This window comes from Pleuronectes platessa, chromosome 15, assembly GCF_947347685.1.
Source record: "Pleuronectes platessa chromosome 15, fPlePla1.1, whole genome shotgun sequence".
Taxonomy (NCBI): domain Eukaryota; kingdom Metazoa; phylum Chordata; class Actinopteri; order Pleuronectiformes; family Pleuronectidae; genus Pleuronectes; species Pleuronectes platessa.
Genome location: NC_070640.1, coordinates 8,755,810 through 8,774,973, shown reverse-complemented (window position 1 = coordinate 8,774,973; position 19,164 = coordinate 8,755,810). Strand labels below are relative to the sequence as shown.

At 43.3% G+C, this 19,164-nt stretch overlaps 2 protein-coding genes across 3 annotated transcripts; one reads left to right on the top strand and one right to left on the bottom strand.

The window, feature by feature from the left end:
* The first annotated feature begins 319 nt into the window (after window positions 1-319).
* LOC128456717 (ras-related protein Rab-39B-like) lies at window positions 320-1,534 on the top strand. The gene is made up of 3 exons (XM_053441012.1): window positions 320-534; window positions 701-971; window positions 1,379-1,534. The coding sequence occupies exons 1-3, from the start codon at window positions 320-322 to the stop codon at window positions 1,532-1,534; spliced, it is 642 nt and encodes a 213-aa protein (XP_053296987.1).
* A 3,354-nt stretch (window positions 1,535-4,888) lies between these two features.
* On the bottom strand, window positions 4,889-18,890 carry slc7a3a (solute carrier family 7 member 3a). Of its 2 annotated transcripts, none has more exons than XM_053441010.1 (12): window positions 18,742-18,890; window positions 11,450-12,064; window positions 11,188-11,349; window positions 10,457-10,640; window positions 10,248-10,363; window positions 9,768-9,990; window positions 9,516-9,655; window positions 8,472-8,574; window positions 7,910-8,139; window positions 7,653-7,819; window positions 7,412-7,520; window positions 4,889-7,318 (listed from the first exon to the last, which is right to left on the bottom strand). In XM_053441010.1, exons 2-12 carry the CDS (start codon window positions 11,841-11,843, stop codon window positions 7,164-7,166), a joined length of 1,983 nt encoding a protein of 660 aa, XP_053296985.1. In that variant the 5' UTR covers window positions 11,844-12,064; window positions 18,742-18,890; the 3' UTR covers window positions 4,889-7,163. The 2 variants fall into 2 exon arrangements, with proteins under 2 accessions (XP_053296985.1, XP_053296986.1); XM_053441011.1 differs by lacking the exon at window positions 18,742-18,890 and adding an exon at window positions 17,749-17,880.
* Between the last annotated feature and the right edge of the window lie 274 nt (window positions 18,891-19,164).

Here is a 19,164-nt window from a genome sequence, read left to right as displayed (position 1 = left end):
CAATTAAAGGTGAAGACCAGGTTTACGTTTTCTGTTTCATCAAGGCCATTTCTGCAGGGATTTGAAATCAGTTTTTGTGTCTCACTGAATTTAACAATATTTTATCAATAATATGAGGAAATTTAATTTAAAAGGGGAACATTTTTCAACTGTTTCTATCCATTCAATGTGAAAATCTGTTCTTTTATGTGATGCTAAACTTTACATCTATTAAACTGTTGCTAGAATAAAATCAGACATTTTGATGCCCAAGTATGAAAAATATAGTAACGGAGGGATTTATTCTGAATTTCGCTACAGATCTTATTTCCCATGAGACATGGAGACGATATGGCTTTATCAGTTTCGCCTGATCGTCATCGGAGACTCCACAGTCGGCAAGTCGTGTCTGATCCGCAGGTTCACAGAGGGCCGCTTCGCCCAGGTGTCAGACCCCACTGTGGGGGTGGACTTCTTCTCCCGGCTGGTGGAGATCGAGCCGGGCAAAAGGATCAAACTTCAGATTTGGGACACCGCAGGACAGGAGAGGTTCAGGTAAAGATGGAACTCTATCCATCTATTCATCTATCTATCTATCCATCTATCTCTCTCTCTATCTATCTATCTATCTATCTATTTATCTATCTATCTATCTATCTATCTATCTATCTCTCTATCTATCTATCTATTTATCTATTAATTTGTTTATTATTTCCTCCAGGTCTATCACCAGAGCCTACTACCGCAATTCAGTGGGTGGTCTCTTGCTCTTTGACATCACAAACCGCAGATCCTTCCAAAATGTCCACAGCTGGCTGGAGGAGGCTCAGAGCCACGTGCAGCCTCACAGCATCGTCTTCCTGCTGGTGGGTCACAAGTGTGACCTGGAGGCCCAGCGTCAGGTCACCCGGCAGGAGGCGGAGAAGCTGGCAGCCGCCTTCGGGCTGTGCTACGTGGAGACGTCAGCGCGGGACGCCATCAACGTGGAGAAGGTGACACATGCACCTCTGACTGACACTGGATCAGATGTCACAGGTTCTCTACAAAAGTTCAATGCAACATAAACAACAACTATACTACTTTAACAGTACTGGATGAAGGCCAAACAAACAGTTTTGTAGTGCAACAATCAACTATTTTAATCATCAGTGAATTAATCTGCTGATTATACTCATTTTAATTATCATTTAATTATTAGTTTAATGAAATATCTAAAAATAGCAGAAGAACAAAGGCATTTCGAAAATCTTGTTTTGGGGCATTTTTGCTTTAGATTACTTTGGTCAGTATCTATTGGAAATGTTATCAATTCATTGTCCTGTCAATTGACTCCTCATCTCAACTTCACATGTATTTATGAATTATCCAGGTGTCATTTTGCTTCTGGTCTTTACTCCAGGCCTTCGTGGATCTGACGAGGGACATCTTTGACCTGGTGCGGAGCGGGGACATCAAGATCCAGGACGGCTGGGAGGGCGTCAAGAGCGGCTTCGTTCCCAACACCGTCCACTCGTCTGAGGAGGTCACCAAAGGCAGCCGGCAGTGCCTCTGCTGATCCACCTGGCTGCAGCATGAGGAGGGGGGGGGGGGGGGGGGGGGGGGTGTAGACTTCTACTTCTACACACAAGACATCGTTTTGACTGTCAGTGCCTGTTTGTGGCTCTGTGCAAACGTGGAACCTTTTTGTGATCCTCTGAACAGGTGGAGAAGCACAGGAGACGTCCTCCGTCTCCTCACTGATCTGTGTGCATATGTGTGTGTGTGTATGGGGGGGGGCATTACATCACTTTTAAACCTTAAAATAGCAGCTTCAAAAAGGAGGTTGATGCTTAACTGACTTTTAAATATGGAGAATTGAGCCTCTTTCATTCTCACTCCTAATCGTGTCTGTTCCTGCTCTGTGTAACGTTGGCGGGTGGGTACGACTTCCTGTGAGATGTGTGGAGCTGACTGATAGCTGCAGCTTTAATTATAGTAATCAGATAACACAACAGATAGAGTTCAACAGTGAGGCTGAACTATAGTTGAGTTACAAAGACATAAGGCTCGTTTAGGCTCAATGCTAGGTACGTAAATGGAAATGTAAAGAGCCTTCTCTCCCTAATCTGCGTTCATTTGGTTTGTATTTATGCGTATCTTGTGAAAGTGTACGAAACAGAAGACAGAGAAGTACCACTGGGAATCCTCAGGGGGGCAGTGCTGCCAATGGTTCAAGCCAGACGACTATAGGACAAATGAGGAGGACATTTCAGCAACAACTTTTTGAGGAGACACTTTGCGACACTACAGGCTGATGTTACTTCACCCGGTTACAAGGATAAACTTTACAAGTCAGCCGCTTCAGAAACGGAGAAAACCTCTGCCGTCGCCATTTGTGTTCTCGTTAGATATTCTCTTGTCTCTGTGCTGCCCTCTAGTGGATATATTGCTCAATAACATGCCAACGTAAAGCACATGTGGAATATGGTTTACATCGTTTGTATCACACAGCATAAAGGAGCCTTTAGACGTCAGTACAAAACCAGCGTTCCTCCATTATTCAGTGAGGAAACTCGAAATATGAAGAATTCTGAACAGAGTTGGTTGGATTTGTCTCAGCCGCAGCTCTTCTGGGTCAGGAAGCCGGGGATCATGGGTAATATACACTGTTCCCTTGTGTTTAATTCAGTGAGTAGGGCTACACATTCAGTTCTACGCTCAACAGACTGACAGGCAGTTTTCTCTCTTTATGAAAACCACTTCATAGCTTGGTGGCTGCAGGGGGCGCTGTTGCTGAGAAGAGGTACATAGTGTTACTTTAACCCTCAGCTCTTACCGACACTTCAAGTCCACTTTCAGAACTTGTACAGACTGTGTCCAGTGGGACAGAGGAGACAGGAAGAGATCTTCACCGATTGTGCTGCACTACGAATCCAAGTTGCTTTATACGATAAGGAAAGTGAAATCAAATCGAACCAAAGTTTGAGATGTTGTCATGTATGTTTGTGTGAATGCTGGAGAACGAGTTTTCCACTGCGAGAATTGTTCTGTTCGCTGAAAAGGAATCGACACTGTAGCTGCTTATATTGATAACTACTGGACCACGGCGAAGGATTTAGAGGTTAATACCAAATACGTGTTTACTGGTCTGTGGTGGTGAGAACCATACACTGTTTGTAAAGATGGACGACCCCCTTTTTATTGCATTAAATAAATTCAAACCAATTTTACTGGAATACAAAACGTCAGTGTGATAAGAACTACCTAAAATCACACCAAAAAAGGACATTTTGACATTATAGTTTGGAACATGTCCCATCTGCTAACATGGAGGAGCCGGGATTTATGACCTGCCCTGCAGCCACACACCAGAGGGCGATAGAGGCACTTTAGCTTCACTTTTGGGGAGCACGTCTTTATGTAAAGTCAATGTTGAGAAAAGGTATGATATAATAACCTTATAGCTTTTTGTATAGTAGCCTGGTCTGAACATAAAATACATTCATAAACATGAGAATAAATTGTGAATAATACAATAATAATAACAAATCATGTCTAATGGACTAATGAAGAAAAACTTAAAACTTAACTTTTATCCTGTGACAACCTAAAAAGTTGCTTTATAAACAAATGAACTAATAATAGATGTTTGATTTATACAGTTTGCACAATGTTATTCCTGTGACCCGACCTGTCTGAACACAACACCTTCTTTCCTATGCCTACAATCCATTTATTTAAAGTCAATGTGTCCATGTTTATAATCAGTGCATGTCTCCGTTACCCAAAATAATTTTTATTTTTGATATAATGTAAATTGCTTAGGGATGAGCAACACTCGGAAAAATATTTGAAGTGGACGAGTCTTTCGAGTGCCTTTTGGAGGAACGATGCCAAAGCACACACACTTAACTTCCTGTACACACATTCAAACATACAACTGTGTGTTAATCTTGTGAAAATGAACTGAAAGGAGGCGGGAAACACACACATCACACGACCTGTAAATAATTGATCTAAAACCAAACCTGACAAAGTCGACTGTTGAATGTTGTTGTGACATCAAGTGTGCTCAATAATTAACAAATATAAATTTGTGCAAGGGTTGCTTCTTTTTTTTAAATCAATAAATTTACTTTGAGTTGAATGACCCAATAACTTTTGATGTAATGCTCTTTGTGACCACAAGATGGCATCAGTGTATGGAGAAAGAGGGGAGGGAGGGGAAATTCTTTCAACTCAACATAAATAAAAATATATATAAAGTAAATAAGACATTACTTTTGAAAAGTAGTCTGAACCCAAATATTGACAGAATAAATAGAGAATGGGTCCTAATGCATAGTTAATAAAAACATGTAATGTTCAGTACTACTTCCAGGTTCCTTTTCTAACGTTTTGCATTATGCAACTTTACGCAACTTTTGCGAATTTCTCAACAAATAATGCAGAGGGCTGAGTGTTAACGTCTATGAACTGGCGAAACTGTAAGCAGTAGTAGAAGTAGATCGTTTCTGTGTTCATGGTATATGTATCAGATCTAAATATACCTAAATGGAGTATGGTGATAAAGTGGCCCATAAGCCAGGACGGAGGAATATACATTTTATCTTTACGTTTTCTGGACTTGGAGAAATAAAACCATGTAGTGTTTTAAGCTAGAACGTGAGATAAATTCCTGTATATTAATGAAAGCAAGGTTTTAGTGTTTGTAAGATTCATGTCGGAACCTGGGCTGTTGGTGAGCTTGAGGTCCGAGTCATGTTGTAACTTGGATATTTGACATTGTGAATGAAATCTAAGAGGTGTGTCACCGCTGACTCACTACAAACCGGTAGAGCTGGATTCTACAGAGTGTGAAATGCAGCTCATACCAAGATAATGTCTAAAGGAAAAGGTGGATAAAAGACAGACGCTTTCAACTCTGACATACGCATGAACCATGTTTTATTTTAAAAAAATGTTGAAAATACAGCTCGCTTTATACATGACAGACATTTGTACAGGATACAAAACAGAAAGACAATGATAGATCATTGTGGTTAATAAGACAGCATCTAGGAGGGAGATGATCGAGTGGATTTTTGAAAGGCAACAAGGGCTGCGTGTGAAGAGCTCTGTGTGACAGGTGTCCATCATTGACAGAGGTCTACACTTCATCTGCCTCGAGTCTCCGATTGCGTCTGATACACACAACTCCAGCCCCGGTGCCTTTCTCAGGCAGAAAGATGGTTCTTTAGGCACAAGATTATAGACTCACAACATCTAGAAACACTGTCTGAATCCCCCTCCAAAATAAAATCTCTCTTATACCCGACGTCTTCAAAAACCTTAATGGGAATTTAAATCTGTCGCGTTCTGATATGTTAACAGTGAACACAAGAGAAATCCTGTTTCAATCTGCAGAAATGCTTTAGTTTTGCCTCGAACAGCAGCATTGTGTTAAATGAAAGGCCTTTCTGTAATTTATTATGACCAACTTTTACAAACTTACACTAAAGGCCATATTTTAAAGAAGAGGTTTGTATAATTAGCAGCATTATACAAATAAAGATGCGTAACAGATACTGTACATTCTACAGTAAGACACTTTACTACGACAAAAAAATACTATTAACAATAACTTAACATATTGCAGAGGATGAGGAGAAAAAAAGTTAAACATATTAAGTCACAATTTAGAGACCAGCTTTCAGTGGTCATTGCTTGTTTTCAACAGCTCAGCTAATATCCAGAAACATGTTGATTTGTTCGCAAAGGAAAGAAAAAGGTTAAAATTAAATCACTTTGTGGAAAAAAAGACTAGAAAAAAAAAGAAGCTGCATTTGAAAATCAAAATCATGTGAACATCTACGACTCTGAGCTTGATATTAAAGCGAAGCAAAACAAAAATAAAAAGAAAGCTATCCTAAACAAACAATATTATTAACATTTAAATATTAACAGTTCTATAAGAAGAATAAGTAAATACAGTAGTAAAAATAAAATAAAGGATTGAAGCTCAACAGACAAAGCTGCCAAGAACACGTTTCAATTGAAACTAAACGAGAACCTTTGTGAAAAAAAAAAAAAGTATTTTCACAAGGGAGTTAAAAAAAAAAGAAAAAAAGGTCGGTACTTTAGTGTTGATGTGAGAATATCTGGGTACAGACATTCAAGGGGTTTAAATGCAAGTGCCTGGCTAAAATCTGGAAATTTACAACATGGAGGATTTCATTTCATTCCATGTACAACTGATCGATGGGGGTTTACAAAACAGCAAATACCACAACGAGTGGTAGAGATTCAATTGTTCTGTACTTCAAGGTTTGTTTGTTTGCTTTTGGATGTTTAGTCAACTTACAATCATTTTAAGTTTCCTGGTTTTTGCTGAAACAAAGGCCTCAACTTCCATTTTACGTCTAAATGTGAAACTAACAAAAAACAACGGATAATTCACTATATCTGTTCTTTGTGAGCAGGGGGCACAGCAGCAATGGTATGTTTAAAAACGTCATCCAACGTGTAGAGCGTGGACTTCAGCCTCGACAAAGCAACATCAACATCAATCGACCGTGTGTTTGTGACCTAGTGAGGCCCTGACCTGACACTGTAAACGTCACAGCCTCAGCACTACCCTGTTAACACACTAACAAATAGGCTGGTGCAACAAACCAGATGCGTCGACTCTACTCAAAGCTTACACTACTAGACGACCTTCATCTCTTTTTGTGCGTGCGGTCTACGTAACATCAGGTTTCCTAAACAGTATGAAGTTTAGCCACGAGTCTTGACGATCGTAAACTCACTGGTTTCCGCTGGGATTCTTTTAGTAATGTACACAGTAGTACTAATTGACCCCTAGTAGCCATGTGGCTCCTCACAGCCACATCGTATGGAGGGGAAACAAATAATGAAAAACACGAGGAGTACCGAGTACTCTGTTAGTTCGGTCCATTCGAAGCATGAGTTATAGGCAGGTACATATCTCAAGAGGGCTACGGCTAACTACCAACAAAGATTAAGATCGGACACATGGGTCAGAAAGTGGCTCTATCACAGTGTCAAGCCATCAAGTCAATCAGCCTCCGAGTCAGAGGTAAGATGTGTGCGGCGTTATTCTTGCCTCTCCTCCCTTTACACCCGGGTGTGTGTTCCAGGCTGCCTACACTGCCAAAATGAGTGTAGATGCTCTGCAACGCTTCCCGGGTCTATGTCAGTCTGTATCAGGGGCTGTCGCCCGCCTCCATGTCGCTGCCGTCAGGGGCGCCCGTGTAAATCGGGCGTTTTGTCTGCAGCGCAGGCTCGTATTTGCGTGGGGATAACCTGTTGGCAGCCTCACTGCTGTTCCTGATACCATAAGCGAAGTAGATGACGAAACCTGGAGGGAGAAAAGGAGAGGAAACAGGAAATTACAAAACAGCTACGTGAATGTGTGGCACTAGAAAACCAGATAAGTAGCGATGAAACGTACCAATAACCATCCAAACGGCGAAACGGAACCATGTACTCCTGTCCAGCTGCATCATGAGGTAGATGTTGACAAAAACACTGAAGAGGGGCAACCAGGGAAGAAGGGGGACCTGGAGAGGACGCAGACAACAAGTTCAGCATAACTACATTTCAAAACCGTCATAGTTCTGTTCTAGGTAACAGGAAGAAGCTGCTCAGACTATTGCTAAATCAAATCTGCCTTCGTAGGGTTCGCTCTATACCTTGAAGGTGAGAGCCTCTTTGCTCTCCGGCTGCCTGCAGATGATGATGAAGCAGACGGCGCACAGCAGAGTCAAAATGACACAGGGCACCACGACACCCGCGTGGCCGCTCAGCAGCTCGTTCAAGAAGTTGGCCAGGAGGACGCACAGGACGGTGATGAGACCGGCTGCAGAGACAGACGCAAGACAGAGGAAAGGTTACTGACACTGGTCGAGGCATAGTGTGAATCACGGCTCTACGTTGAGCCCTTACTTACAGATAGTAGCAGTGGTGGCGTAGACGATGTTCCCAGAGGTTCTCGTTGGCGTATTCCCACTTGGGCAGAAGAGCAGCCTGACAGTGAAGGCCTCATGGAGCGGCCTCTCCTCCATCTCGTTGCCGTACTCGTCGCCGCTGTCCCCTCCGCTTACAGCCACTTTCTCCCCTTCCACCAGCTCCACCAGATTCTCCGTCTGGCTGGAGGAGTTCAGGGTGCCTGGCTGGTACCTGTGGACGGAGGAAGTGTGTCAGTGAGTACGGTATATTTTCACCATGGCTAAAAACACACTTATGCTGCAGCTAGAAAGATTGGCTACGCACCAATAGGAGCTTTAAAATATATCAACATTCCTGTCCTGTTTAGTCCAATTAGAAGGCGATCACAGCCAGTTGAGAACCAGCGTAAAGCTTCTGTGAACCTTGTGTTTCAGCTGCACACAGATTATAATACTTGAACTTGGCAATGACATAAGCACAGCAGATGCTGGAGAGTATTTAACACATGATTACAACTTCAGAGGACTTTGAGACGGCGCTAGCAGAGACTGAAAGGTGCTTACCTGAGGATGAGGACGCAGATGGCCACTAAAGAGTACGCTAACAGGGTTCCAATAGACATGAGGTCAACCAGAGCGGCCAGGTCGAACAGGAAGGCCATGAGAGCTGGAAGGAAAGGCAAAAGCAGATTTCTTTAGTTTCTACATGTCAGAGGAACAAACTGCTGCTTTAATGGTTCAGACTGCTCACAATGCAAGAGGGAAAAAACATGTATCCATTTTCTGCAGACTTTCTATTGAATAAACTTTTATTGACCCTGAAAAGAAAGACTGCTAGATAGAGCTCTCTCAAAAATTTAGAAAAAAAAGACACTTTCTCACAGCTGATATTTAGTGGCCTCATTTGGATATCATGTGGTATGAACTAAAAAAAATTCTAAATATATATATTTTGAATATTAATTTCATGGTGACCTTTTGTGCTGACCTAGTTTGTTATTTTTATAAATTGTATGCACTTTACCAGAAAAATAAGTCCGTTAACTACATTTAATAAGGGGAGAGTGACACTAAAGAACAAATAAATCATTATTTACAAAAACTCAAAAGAAATGCAACTACTTTGTTACTAATGACTTTATATTTCTGAGAATTTAACGAAATTAATTAATTTTAAGATAAATTACGGTCGCACCACATGACATTTCATCGAGATGAAAAACACTGAAATCAAATCATTTGAAATTTCTGTATGAGTTGATGTGTACACAACATTCCTAATGTTTGAATAATTATAATAGTTATTCTTTTTTTTTGTATTTTAAAATTGGCCCATAAACTGTTATTGACCTTGAAAAGACAGACTGCTAGATAGAGCGGAAGCAGGGGACAGAGCTGTGACCGTGGGAAAATAAATAACTAACCACATCAACATATAATCTCGACAGACTTGACACTATCGGAGAGACACAACAACAAACAGCCTTCTGGCCTAAAGCAATAGAGCAAACATGAAAAGAGGAATATCTGCAAGATATACACACACAGCAGCAAATGCAAAGTGAAGACAACTTATTTCAAATACACAAGTACTGAGAGTGAACTTACCCGCAACAATACCAGAAGCGATGGTGGCCAGGAGAGGGGTCTTTGTGCGAGCGTTCATCCTGGACAGAACACGGAACAGCAGTCCGTCCTCTGCCATGGCGTAGATGACTCGAGGCATGGGAAACATAGAGCCTAGGAGACTGAGGAGCGGTAAACGGTCAGCAAATTATCTGAATCTTTAGTGCGAAATAGATTTACAGTGTAAAGTAAAAGAAAGCACAGTGACAAGAATTTTTTTTTTTTGGTCTTTACCTGGTGGACAGAGCGCAGAGGGAACCCACAGCCACGATGTATCTGGCAGGAGCCCAGGCGACGTAGCTGAAGGCCTCAGGCAGGGGACTCTGGGCGTCCAGCTTGTAGTACGGCATCATCAGGGTCAGAGCAGCGGACACCCCGAAGTAGGCGAAGAAACAGATGAGCAGCGAGGCCACGATGCCAACAGGGATGGACCGCATGGGGTTCTTTGCTTCTTCACCTGAGAACAAAACAAAACAGCAGGATGAAATGAAGTGGAGAGATTTGATGCTTGCAGCAAAACCATAAATCGCAACCATACATTCCAGTTTTAAAAGCCCCTGAAAAGGCCCGAGGGTGTTTCTAGATTGTGACATCTCTCCATGTTCACTCAGTTACATAACATGGACTTCAAGTATGCGCAACAGGTGCTGTGTCAACAGCGGCATTGTCGGAATATGATGTGAAAGTTTCCACAGAGGTATTAGAATCACTCACTTGTTGTGGCGATACAGTCGAAGCCAACGAACGCGTAGAAGCAGGTGGCAGCACCAGACAAGACTCCACTGAAGCCAAAGGGACTGAATCCACCCACACCGAATTCCTTCTCGATTCTGAGCGGCAGAAGACGACACGTTCGGTTTAATAGTCATGAAAAACAATCAAACGCAGAAGAGGCGGTAAAACTTTTGAGTGTAAATACTGACGGATATGGCACGCTGCTGTTGGTGCTATTTTTGTAGGCGATGTAGTCGTCCTCTGTCAGGTTCCAGTTGGACGTGTCCCCCTTCACGAAGCCAGAGATGATCACGAAGCCCAGGACCACCAGGTTGATGCCCGTGAAGATCTTATTCACCAGCGCTGACTCGCTCACGCCAAAGGCCAGAAGTCCTGAGGAAAGAGAGTAAAGAAAGAGAGGAGAGAAAAGAAAGGGAGAGGGATGTGAATTCATATTTCAGCGTCAAAACCAACATGTCCTGCTATGTGGGTGGATGTTTTCGTACTTCATCACACATACCATCAGTCAGCGACACTAATGCACCAATCATTTGTTTCTAACACGGCAACTGGCAAAACACACTAGCTGCAATGTTGGTGCGACAACTGTTCAGGCTATTATGCAATGTTTGAACACAGCACTGACAATCGCTAAGTTTGCATGGACTGCGATAATCAAAGTAATGTTGTGTGTTTATATAAGTGTATGTAATTGAGGGGGCTGCTCTTAAAAATAATAGTTTTTGAATGAATTTGGGGATGGTGCCTGGGTAGAGTGTGTAGGAGACAGGACAGGATTTATGAACTCTGCTCTGGAAATACTGGGATTTTGTTTACAGCCGTGAGGTTTCTGGAAATGTTCCTGCTGCATTCTCACATGGACAGATTCTGACATTTTCAGGAAAAAAATGCTTGAGCGTAATGAGAAGGGCCTCCTCACCAGTGAGCAAGAGCACCAGGATGAGGGCGAACAGGTCCGGGTACTCGGCCAACACTTTCCCTGGGACTTTCATCGTCATGGAGGCTTTGAAGAAGTCAGAGATCTTTTGTTCCACCAGGCTGTCAAAGGTGGAGCTCCACGCCCTGGCCACACTGGCAGTACCTACAAGAGAAGGCAGAATTGTCAACAATGTGGTGACAGGAAATAAATGATCCTTTCCGTTAGTTCCTCATTCTTTATAACTTTTAGTGTTAAATCTCACCTATCACATAGGAGAGGATGAGGTTCCAGCCAGTGATGAAGGCCCAGATTTCTCCAACTGTCACATAGCTGTAAAGATACGCAGAGCCCGTCTTGGGGACGCGAGCCCCAAACTCGGCGTAACACAGCCCGGCCAACATGGAGGACAGAGCGGCGATGAGGAAGCAGAGGACAATAGCCGGTCCTGCCTTCTCTCGGGCGACCTCTCCAGCCAGGACGTAGACACCGGCGCCGAGAGTGGAGCCCACCCCCAGGGCAATTAGGTCCAAGGTGGACAGGCAGCGGGCGAATCGGGTCTCTTCACAGGAGAGGTCCAAAGCCCTGCGACGCAACAGGCTTTTGCCAAAGTTGGTAAGCAGCTTGGTGCCCATATTTGCTGTGACTGTGCGTGGCATTTGAAATCCTTCAAGTGTGGGTGTGTGTGTGACTGACACTGCTTAAACACAACACGTATGAGAGGACTGAGATTAGAAGTGCTTAGGGAAGATGGGGTAGGTAAACACAGCAAATAACTTGTTTGTAATTGGTCCACTGGCGTAGGTGTGTTCACTTAGGTGTAGTCGAGCAGACGGAGCAGGAAGTGGGAGGTCCGGTCACAGAAGCAGCAGATTAGGACCTGTGATGAAACACAAGAGGTAAACAACAGCTCAGAACAGGGGAACTGTTTGGTAACTGCTAATGGTTACATTTCTCAGAAGTCTATGCAGTCGGATTATTCCGTTCTTTAAATCCACAGGAGAATATTTTAGTAGAAAGTTGCTCAAAATCCACGAAAACTGTGACAGGATTAAAAAACAAACAAACCCTACACTGATGGGCTTGAAGAAACGGTCAAATCTAGGACAAGCTCCCTGCGAACCTGGGTGGGGCAACTTTGTAATATAAGTCGCTAAGCGTATTTACACAGTCTGATCTTACATACAATGTCTCAGCAGGTTTTGAAGATACATTTCTAGTGAACGCAGGTAGCACCACAGATGCTGGAGACTTTCCTGGAGAGACAGGGCTGGTTTTGATAGATAATACAAGCTCCATTCCACTACATGATAATCTGTATAAATACCAGACACTTGCATAACTTCCAGGAATTCATACCTCAACCAATCGCAGAGTAGTAAGGACTTACAAGACGCTGCAGGCTACCGAGATCCCTCATGAAGACAAAAAGAGACCTCAACGCTATCCTACTATGCTTAAATCTAATCAAAATAAGAGAGAGTAGACCTGCTATGACACACATTCCTATAACAACAAGAGAAAATCCTGCCCAATTCCTCACCACTCCCTTTTTGCGTAAAAGGGCGCCCTTCTGCTCGTATTGTGTTTTTTCAGCAGATGGAGGCTGACAGAGAGAAGCCTGGGAAAGCCAGAGTGTGAGGAGACACTAACATCAGCAGGGGGAGAAGAGGACAGAACGAACCAGCGGCTTGATAAGGCAAACCAGCTGCACTAGGAGAAGGTTTATATATCGGATAAGACCCTCTATAAAGTAACAACTCAGCAAAAGTAACAACTCCCTGAAAATGTCAAATAACAAATAATTTACCCTCAAAGAGGAAGTAAAATACTTCAATTAATTAAGATCACAATTATCTCCTTTCAAAAGAATGATTTATGCACGGTTAATTTTTATGAAAAGTGGAACGTGTCCATTTTGGAGCGACACTCATTGTTGTCGCCTAATCAAAGTGTAGAACATATTTAGAATGACTGATAATTGACCTGTGCATTATCAATGATATGAACTTTCGAGCTTGAAGAATCACACAAAGACAAAACCATTGTGAAGGACAACAGCCGAGTGATATACGTCAGTGGTGACGACCCTGTCAAGTTCAAGGGTGAGTGTTGCAAGTGAAACATGCGCACAAACACAACAGTTCATATTTGGCCAAGGACACTTGGCAAAGCTAATCGGAGACAGATAGTGTTTTGCAACCAGACTTCGGAGGCAGTTAGTGGATCGACAGAGACGGGCGTATATCTGAAATGTCATGGTGCTGTAATGCATCAGGCAAAAAAACACCCCTGGTTAATTAACATTTTGGTGTTTTCCAGCCACAGACAAAATGTGGACAAATGTTGGCAGAGACGTGATCCAAAGAGACGATGTCCTACAAATTGGTGTAGTTTAAAAACTAAATATGAAGGGAAGATTATTAATGCTAAAGTGCAAGTAATGACAGAATAAGTTGCTATAACTGCTACTCCAGGTAACACACTTGTTGGCATATGTATGTTGTATTACGTAATGTACTGTTGGTAACAAAGCCGGGGCTTCTTGTTCAAGAGCGAGGTGTGCCTAGTTTAACTGCAAATACTACACTAACTTCACTAGCACTGTCATGACTATAGCCTTAGCTCCACTGTGCTGCTCTTAGCTAAAAGATTCTGTTCTTGCAGACTGATGACATAATAAACACTAATCTAGGAAAGAACTTCTAACCCAACTCTTATGTCTCACTACTCAGGGAGAAAAAAAAAAATGCAAAGCTTATCCTTGCCAGTGAATTCCAGTTTCACTCAAAATTCAGTGTCACGGATCAGCTTTGCGTGTTTTTTTCTCTCCAACACAGCTTGAAGTCAGGATTTGTGGGGGCGGAGCTGCGTCCGAGGCTGTTAAGGCAATGACACCTGATTCCCTGGTGTGAGTGCTGAGAAGGCAGATGGACATTTCAGGCCCATCAGTCACTTCACCAATCAGGGAGCAAAGGGAAGAAGAGAAACACTAACCCAGTCCTCACAGACCAGGTGGTACAGTGTGGTTCTACCTGGATCAGAAGCTGGGCAACAAAAAAAAAAACACTCTCAGATGAGTGACCATTGCAAGGCCTCTATTCAGATTTTCAGTCATTTTTTGTTGTGCTGATTTTCCTGTTAACCTCGTTTAAACCCGAGCTGCCCGTGGGCAGAACATGAGAATATCCACATTCTCCATTTCAGGAACCTAATGAAGCATAACACAGCCTGAAGCTGTGATCACCAGCTCTGGCTTTTTGTTCGCCTTCTTTTGTGCTTTGCGAAACTTTTAAAGTCAGCTTTCATTCTGGCTGAAGAGGTGACACCAGCTGAGGCTACAGGTGCTTTTAGACAGAAAAAACCCCCACAAAAAAACTGTGAAAACAAAGAGGCCACAACATGCAAAACACAAAGTGGTAACACACTGTCGGGTTATTAACCATCTTGTATTTCTGAAGCTTCCTTGTTTATAAAAAAAGAATGAAAATGCAGAGAAGCATCCTAACCTCAACAGGTCGACAAGTTCACTTGATACAGAGGTTCAGGTCACAGGGTATGCTAAACAATTTAAAAAAAGGCGCAGACGAAAAAACGTTGTTTATGTTATAATCTAAATTTTGTCTGTTCTTTTTCATAAAACGCAGGATACATGCTCTCACAGTGTTTCTGCACAATAGCAATATTCTATTAATACCATAAAAACAATATAACATATTTATCAAAGCACTTCTAGCCTCCGATTTTCAAAAGAGAATATCCTGCCTAGTACAGTTAAGTGTTGAGAGAAAAAGACAAACACAGTGAAACAATGAAATAAAAACAGCACGGTGCACCCGACAGCCGCAATAATAAACACTCGGCCTTCTGAAGATTGATGGGAAACTGGTACTTGGGTGGAAACGCTCCCACTCCCCGCTTGGTATGACATTCCAGTAGCATTTTCCACATGCACACCAGGAACTGAGATCTGAGTGTGAATGTTGTGTCAATAAACATTTATTACTAAACTACTGTGCCCAGCTGGCTGTGATCTCGCCAGGGGGTCGCCCCAACGCTGCACATACATTCACAAAGTGGAACAAAGGTGCAACTGAAACTGGGCAAACTGTCAAAGACCAAGAGGACGAAGAGTTCATCCTTAACGGAAGATGAAGAAGAATGATCATTTATAAGGAAGTGTCCCGTTTCCTTCCTTTCATGTCTACCGGCCAAGTTGAGGCACAGTTACATCATCTCTGGCACAGCTCATCTAGGGGTGGTCTCATTAAAGCTATGCTGGAACCACCTTAATGTCAGTCTGCCCTCACGTCATCTACCAGCTAATCTTTTCCTTGTGGTTTTCACGAGGGTGCCCCCTTTGCACGTAGGTGTAGTTCACAAATGTGCCGTCTCGTGAACTGTTCCACCACGCAACTGCCCGCACACAGCCAGAGGAAAAGGTCTGTGTGCTACCTGCAGCCATTTCCCCGTCCTGTAATTCAAAAGAAATTAAGGCACAACTTTCAATTGGAAGAAAATATGAATTAAGAAAGGAGGAGAGAAGTTGATTTCTGGTTAGCTGTGAAACATGGGCCTGGCCAAAGGTTTCTTTATCTTTCGAGGAACACCATGAACGACTCGAGTGAACTCTGCCTCGGTTACAACAGGGCTAATGACCCTGTTCCTTGACTTAGTGTGGCTGCAACTGCTGCCGTGCAGTCTAAGAGGATTATTGGGACAAGTAACAAAACTGCTGACCCTAATACACACGAGCTGGTTGCTGCTCCTCGTTCTGTACATAAAAACAACACATGGCTTTGTTTTCAGTCCGATTGTTGTCAACAGTAACACGGCACCTGGGTTCTATGACAAGACCAGCAACGTTATTTCTAAAAAGAATCTTAACGGCATTTATGTAGTTACAGCTGATGAAATGGAAAAGGCTAAATGAAATGTAAATTATATCAGTAAAATATAATTCTGGTGATAATACATCTGTAACATAATTTGTGACACCAGCAACCGAGCAAAGTGGACAACATGATCCGGGGCAGCTATTGAAATAAAGCAGACATGACCTTGCATAACCCTGGAAGGAACAAATATCACGTCTGGCCGCACACACTCAGTGAACTATTATTCTAGCCATTACAAACAATGGTCTCCCCAGTGTTTGTATGTTTTAGGGTACACTCTGTGCAGTTTCACGCAGAAGTTTATATTTTTTGAACTGATGAATGTGTGTGAAAGTACAAGGTGATCGGACCGCTCGCTGACACCAAACCCGAACGACCCTTTAAGTCACCTGGCCGGACACCACGGCCCCTGCCAAGAAACTGTGATGGCTGTGAAACTGAATTTGACAGTCTCAGGATCTGGTCACTTTCCCACGACTAATGCCAACACTATCGTCACAATAACGACACCAGCCACAAGAACAGAAGAACACATTAGAAGCAAAGGCGACTGGCCAATTAAGACCTGCCTAGTAAAAATTTCTAAACTAGTAACTTTAAGGGTGTGGTGCAAGCCTGTCCAAAAATAATCTTTTCAACCTCACTTCTCAAAAACAACAAATAACAGGTTTACCTTGACTGACAAGAATTAGTCAGAAATTCCTCTCTGGATTTTTAACAAGGGGGATGCTACAAAGGCAGCCGAACAGACATCCCAGATATAAAACAAGTTTTTACAACCTGGTTGGTGATGGCTAATGCAATAATGTACTAGAAACGTTTTGATCAACTAACTTATGTCACATAAGTATTCCTAGTCAAAGGGAAACAGCAAGACAGCCCATATTTACAACTAATATATATGCTGTCTGGCTAAATCAGTCCTTAGTACAGGAACAACTTATAGAGATTTACAATATAGCGATTAACCTGCTGATCGTTTTCTGGGGTAATAGTTTTGTGTGTTTTCAGTTATTCGTCTTTATAAAATTAGAGGAAGTGATTCTTTTAATTCCCTCTTAGCTTCAGGTATCGTCACACATCCTGTTTTCTCCAGGCACCCGTCTATCATCCTGTGTGAGCAACGGACATATCTTCACTCTTTACCAAACGTAAGCAAGAAAATGGTTTGGTACATTTTTTCTTCTGTGAAGTGACAATTAGACGACCAGCTCAGTGTAAAGCAACAGAATTCAACAGAATAAAATGATATCAACTGTAAAATTGACACCACAACATTCTGTTGATTTAGAAAAACCATTAACAGGCTTTGTAAGACCAAATCTCCATATAAGGATTACGTTTCCTTTTCTCAATCTGAGCTGCAGTCATTTTTGGTTTGTCCAGCAGCGTCTCCGCTCGACCCGGCGGGTCCGGATCCGGCTGCCCGACCCGGGTCAGGATCACGTTGCCCAACCCAGGTCCAAACTCGCACGGCCGGTTTTAAACGCAGTGTGGCTCTCAACCGGCTGATGCAACGGAGCATGGTGGCACTCCTGAACACAGAGAATGGGGGGGGGACTAACCCGGAAGGATGAGTCACATAGACGCGGCCACTCGCGGACAACGGACATCCGAGGTGGTGTAAATAAACAGAAATCCACGTTAGAAAGAAACGGTTACTTACACGCAGAGTGGACCGCGCGTGGAGACACCGAGCTGTCAGTCTGTCCGGAGCTAAACACCAACTACGTGGCCGAGGATCTCGCGTGGTGTTGATGCCGCCTTCACAACTCCCGGAAACATCAGAATGTGCCATTTGACGTCAACACAACTGGTTTAACCCATCTGTGTTCACTCTACATTTCCTGGTGCCCAGTTGTATGCAGCATGCCAGCAGCCGCAGGGGGTCGACTTGAGACGCAATGTTGCATCAGTGTCCGTGTGTTGTAGCTTTACATGCAGACATTACTGCACGAGAACCCACTGTTGTTGTATTGCATCAGTTGCACGGCGGTCACGCGTTTGCTTAAATACAAATACATGCACTTCTGATCGATAGCTACATTTGTTGGTGACACACTCTGTTCTTTATGCATCGATAACTAACTCGATTGTAAGAAGTCATACGCTTTCCTCGGGTCATTGAAAGCAGCACGTATTTGTCCGTCCACGCCTCGGTCGCTTGCTAACCGGGCGCTAATTTGGTGCTAACCCGGGTAAAGCAATGAATAAAAACCCATCGGTGCAAACACGCAAAACGTCGTACGGCGGGGTTAAACACAGCAGGAAGCGGGTTTAACATGTTCCCACAATGGCCGCCTTTCATTAACTTACCAGTTTCCCGGGACTACACCGGCTCAGTCCCCGCTCGAATGACACGTTAAGCCGCCTCACTAACACCCAGGCGCAGGGAATCAAGCGCAAGTGTGAATACAAACGCACAACACCACGTTGTCGGTTCGTTCATAGAAAGAGGTGTACACTGACTTTAGGTGGTGAAAGACACGTTGTTTGAAAAGGATAAACCTAGCGCCAACACAACTGACACAGACACACGCGGGGGTGGGGGGGGGGGGGATTGCATCAGTCTGAGTGGACACAGGAAACCCGTCCTTACAACTCTATTAACGTAGAACAAGTCCTAATGTCGTGTAAATGAAACAAAATGGTGGTTTACCTTATCTGTCTTCTGGTGGATGATGGAGAACGGGCACAGGCGAAAAAAACCGGGGAGCTGTTACCACGGACGCTGATGAAATTTACCGCTCGCTCGTGTGCGTGTGTCTGTTTTTAACCGACGGGAGGCGTGTAAACAAAGTGACGCAAGTGGGGGGCGGGGTTTTCCGTACTGAAGGAGGGGTGGGGCGGAAAGAACAATGACGTTGCTGGGATTCGACAAAGCGGAAAACAGCGTAGATCTGTTCACGCTTCTGATGGAGTCGTCGATTGATTGTGAACGCGAGTCGGAGCGAAAAAGATTAAAAAGCAGGAGAACGTGAGCACGCGCGAAAGAGAATGTTTGCGTGGATGTGTCCGCGTGCTGTCCATAGCCTGTGTTGCTGTCCCGTAGTAGAGATGTCCATATATGGACAGTCTGCGT

Bases quoted from the DNA above. Each gene is read 5' to 3' on its own strand.
- LOC128456717 (XM_053441012.1), top strand. From the start codon at position 320: ATGGAGACGATATGGCTTTATCAGTTTCGCCTGATCGTCATCGGAGAC. The intron at 535-700 runs GTAAAGATGGAA...TATTTCCTCCAG, and splicing joins GCAGGACAGGAGAGGTTCAG to GTCTATCACCAGAGCCTACT. The intron at 972-1,378 runs GTGACACATGCA...TCTTTACTCCAG, and splicing joins ACGCCATCAACGTGGAGAAG to GCCTTCGTGGATCTGACGAG.
- slc7a3a (XM_053441010.1), bottom strand. From the start codon at position 11,843: ATGCCACGCACAGTCACAGCAAATATGGGCACCAAGCTGCTTACCAAC. The intron at 11,350-11,449 runs GTGAGATTTAAC...CTTCTCTTGTAG, and splicing joins CATCCTCTCCTATGTGATAG to GTACTGCCAGTGTGGCCAGG. The intron at 8,140-8,471 runs GTAAGCACCTTT...CTCCGTCCACAG, and splicing joins ATCTGCGTCCTCATCCTCAG to GTACCAGCCAGGCACCCTGA.